General features: G+C 46.4%; 1 protein-coding gene across 1 annotated transcript; it reads right to left on the minus strand.

The window, feature by feature from the left end:
* Window positions 1-243: 243 nt before the first annotated feature.
* LINGO2 (leucine rich repeat and Ig domain containing 2) lies at window positions 244-2,274 on the minus strand. Its single transcript, XM_040580417.1, has one exon. It carries the CDS (start codon window positions 2,272-2,274, stop codon window positions 454-456), a length of 1,821 nt encoding a protein of 606 aa, XP_040436351.1. The 3' UTR covers window positions 244-453.
* Window positions 2,275-2,578: the final 304 nt, after the last annotated feature.

Raw genomic sequence — 2,578 nt, forward strand, 5'->3', positions numbered from 1 at the left:
AGCTAGAAGGGATGATGCAAGGTTTTACCAAATGAGATCTATAGATACAAATTTCACTGTAGAGTATGTTTTAGACAAATGTGTCTTTTTCTTTAAGAATGTAAATCCTACACTGTAGGCTTTTTTTTTTTTCTTTTTTTCTTTTTGTAGTGGTAGAAAATGTTGAACAATTGTCCATGAGCATGAGCCAGCGGTTCATTGCTGATATCCCCAGAATGCCTATATTTGCAATGCAAACAGTTAGTACAATTTACCAGTTCTATGAAAGGCCCTGACATATATGCCTCAAGGTCTGGAGGCTCTGCTGTATAACCACAAAAAGTCTTTCCATTTTCATGTAACCTTTTGATACAGTGACAGCTGCATTAAGCTGCTTCTGCCTAGCAATTCCACATGCCAGGCTGGTTTAATTGGTTTTAATGCCACAGAAAAAGCACTGCTAGCAGAATACCATCAAATCATTTTCATATTGAACCTTCGTGGTCCAGCAACCTCCCCTTCAACCACAGCACCATTGTTTTTGCGAGGGACATATTCAAGGTCAATGCTGGTTTTGTGTTTGCCTTTCCCTCGGCTCCACACAAAAAGAAGGAGGAAACAGAATAAAACCACTCCGAGGAATGTGAAACAGCCCATAGCTGTGGACACCAATATTGTCTTAAGGTCCAGAGAGAAGGTGTTCACATTAGTTCCGTTGGAACTTGTGTCATTGGAGTCTGTCATATACATAGGGGTCCTGTTGGCATAAAGGAAACGGTCTGAAGTAAACCCCTTTACTGTAAGGGAGGCCGAATAGGTGTCATTCCCAGCTGCATTACTTGCAATACAAACATAGATCCCAGTGTCCTGGTCTTGAGCAAATCGGATCTCCAGGGTGCCATCTCCCAGCACAGTGGCTCTTCCGTTCGATTTAGTTGTGATCAGCCTGCGACGGGGGGTAACCCAGGATATGGTAGGCTGTGGATCCCCATCAGCATTGCACATCAGCTGCACCGTCTGCCCTTCCTCCACTACCAAGTACTGCAGCTTCTTGTCTTGTATCTTGGGCTTCTTACAGGTGAAGTAAAAAGAAAGAGCTGTGCTGTGGAAGTCTTTGAATGACCTCTCTTTGACACTGTCTGGGCCAGCACACATCGGTGGCTGGCCTCCAAACTGCAAAGTGGGCTGCCTCTGTAAAATCCAAAGGAGACGGCAGTCACAGGCCAGGGGGTTGTTGTTGATGCAGAGGACCTCAAGGCTTTTGGGGGAGTGGAATACATTCTCTTCTAGGGTTTCTAGCAGGTTTTGGGACACATTAAGCACACGTAAGAATCGGAGCCCTTGGAAAGCATGTGATTCAATGGTACGTAGTTGGGCCCCCACCACATGGAGCTCCTGCAGCCGCACTAAATCTGAAAGCATGCCTGCTTCGATGGTGCTGATCGGGTTGTAAGAGAGGTTTAGATGTGTCAGGTAAACCAGATGCTTAAAAGCAGAGTAAGGTACCGCAGACAGGTTGGTGTTGGTGATGGAAAGAGAAGTAAGGTTGAGACCGTACAGGCTGTTGGCAGGTAGCATGTCCAGGAGGGGCCAGGCCTCTATCTCTAGGTCTTTCAGGCGAAACAGTCTTTTAAAGGCATACGCCGGCAAAGCATTGATGTTGAGCTGTTTCAGATGCAGACTAATGAGGTTGTGGAGGTGAGAAAGAGCTTCTGTTGGTACAGCTGTGAGGTTGCATCTCTCCAGGGTGAGCTGCTCCAGGCTAAGCAGTCCACTAAAGGCCCTGTGTGATATATAAACCAAATCATTGTCCCCAACCTCCAAGGACTTTAGGTTATGCAGATCTTGGAACATGTAGTCCAGCAAAATGACAATCTTGTTTTCACTTATATCAAGCTTGGTTAAATTTGACAACCCAGTGAACACCCCAAGGGGGACCAGCTTCAGACGGTTTCCTTTCAGCCTCAGGGAGCGCAAGTTGAAGAGGTTGTTAAAGGCTCCGGGCTCCACATTGGTGACTATATTGTCACTGAGGTCGATCTCCTCCAGCAAAGGGTACGATGTGAACTCCTCAGGGTTGACGCTCTTCAGTCGGTTCTTGCTGAGGTCCAAGATTTTGGTCTCAATGGGAATGCCCTCTGGGATGGACATTAGCCGCCTTCGGTGACAGCTGACAGACTTGTTTTGTGCTGAGCATTCACAGCGGGCTGGGCAGCTGGCAGTGGGGCCTGTGAAGACTAGCAGCACAGCCAGACCCAGGAATGGCTGCCAGCATGATACAGCTGTGTGACGCATGACTCCACTGATCCGGTCTAACCCTCCGTCACGGGCCTGTGGAGATAAGGATGGGAAAGAGAAGAAGTTCAGTCTGCAGCAAAAGGAGCTCTCTGCCAATTTTACGGTACCATTTCAAAGCAGGAACATGTGTTTTCATTTGAAACAAAACAATGAAACCTATTGTGAATGGCAGCGGCAACAAAAAAGCAGATTTTCCTTCACTATCATTTTTTTTTTTTATCAGAGGATCTGTTTATCTGGTATTTTCCCTCCAAACATCAGAGAAGACAAAACAGCTTTTCCTACTGCAAACAGTAAAGGT

Source organism: Falco naumanni, chromosome Z (genome assembly GCF_017639655.2).
Source record: "Falco naumanni isolate bFalNau1 chromosome Z, bFalNau1.pat, whole genome shotgun sequence".
Lineage (NCBI taxonomy): Eukaryota > Metazoa > Chordata > Aves > Falconiformes > Falconidae > Falco > Falco naumanni.

Excerpts from the sequence above, each read along its gene's own strand:
- LINGO2 (XM_040580417.1), bottom strand. The coding sequence starts at position 2,274 with ATGCGTCACACAGCTGTATCATGCTGGCAGCCATTCCTGGGTCTGGCT.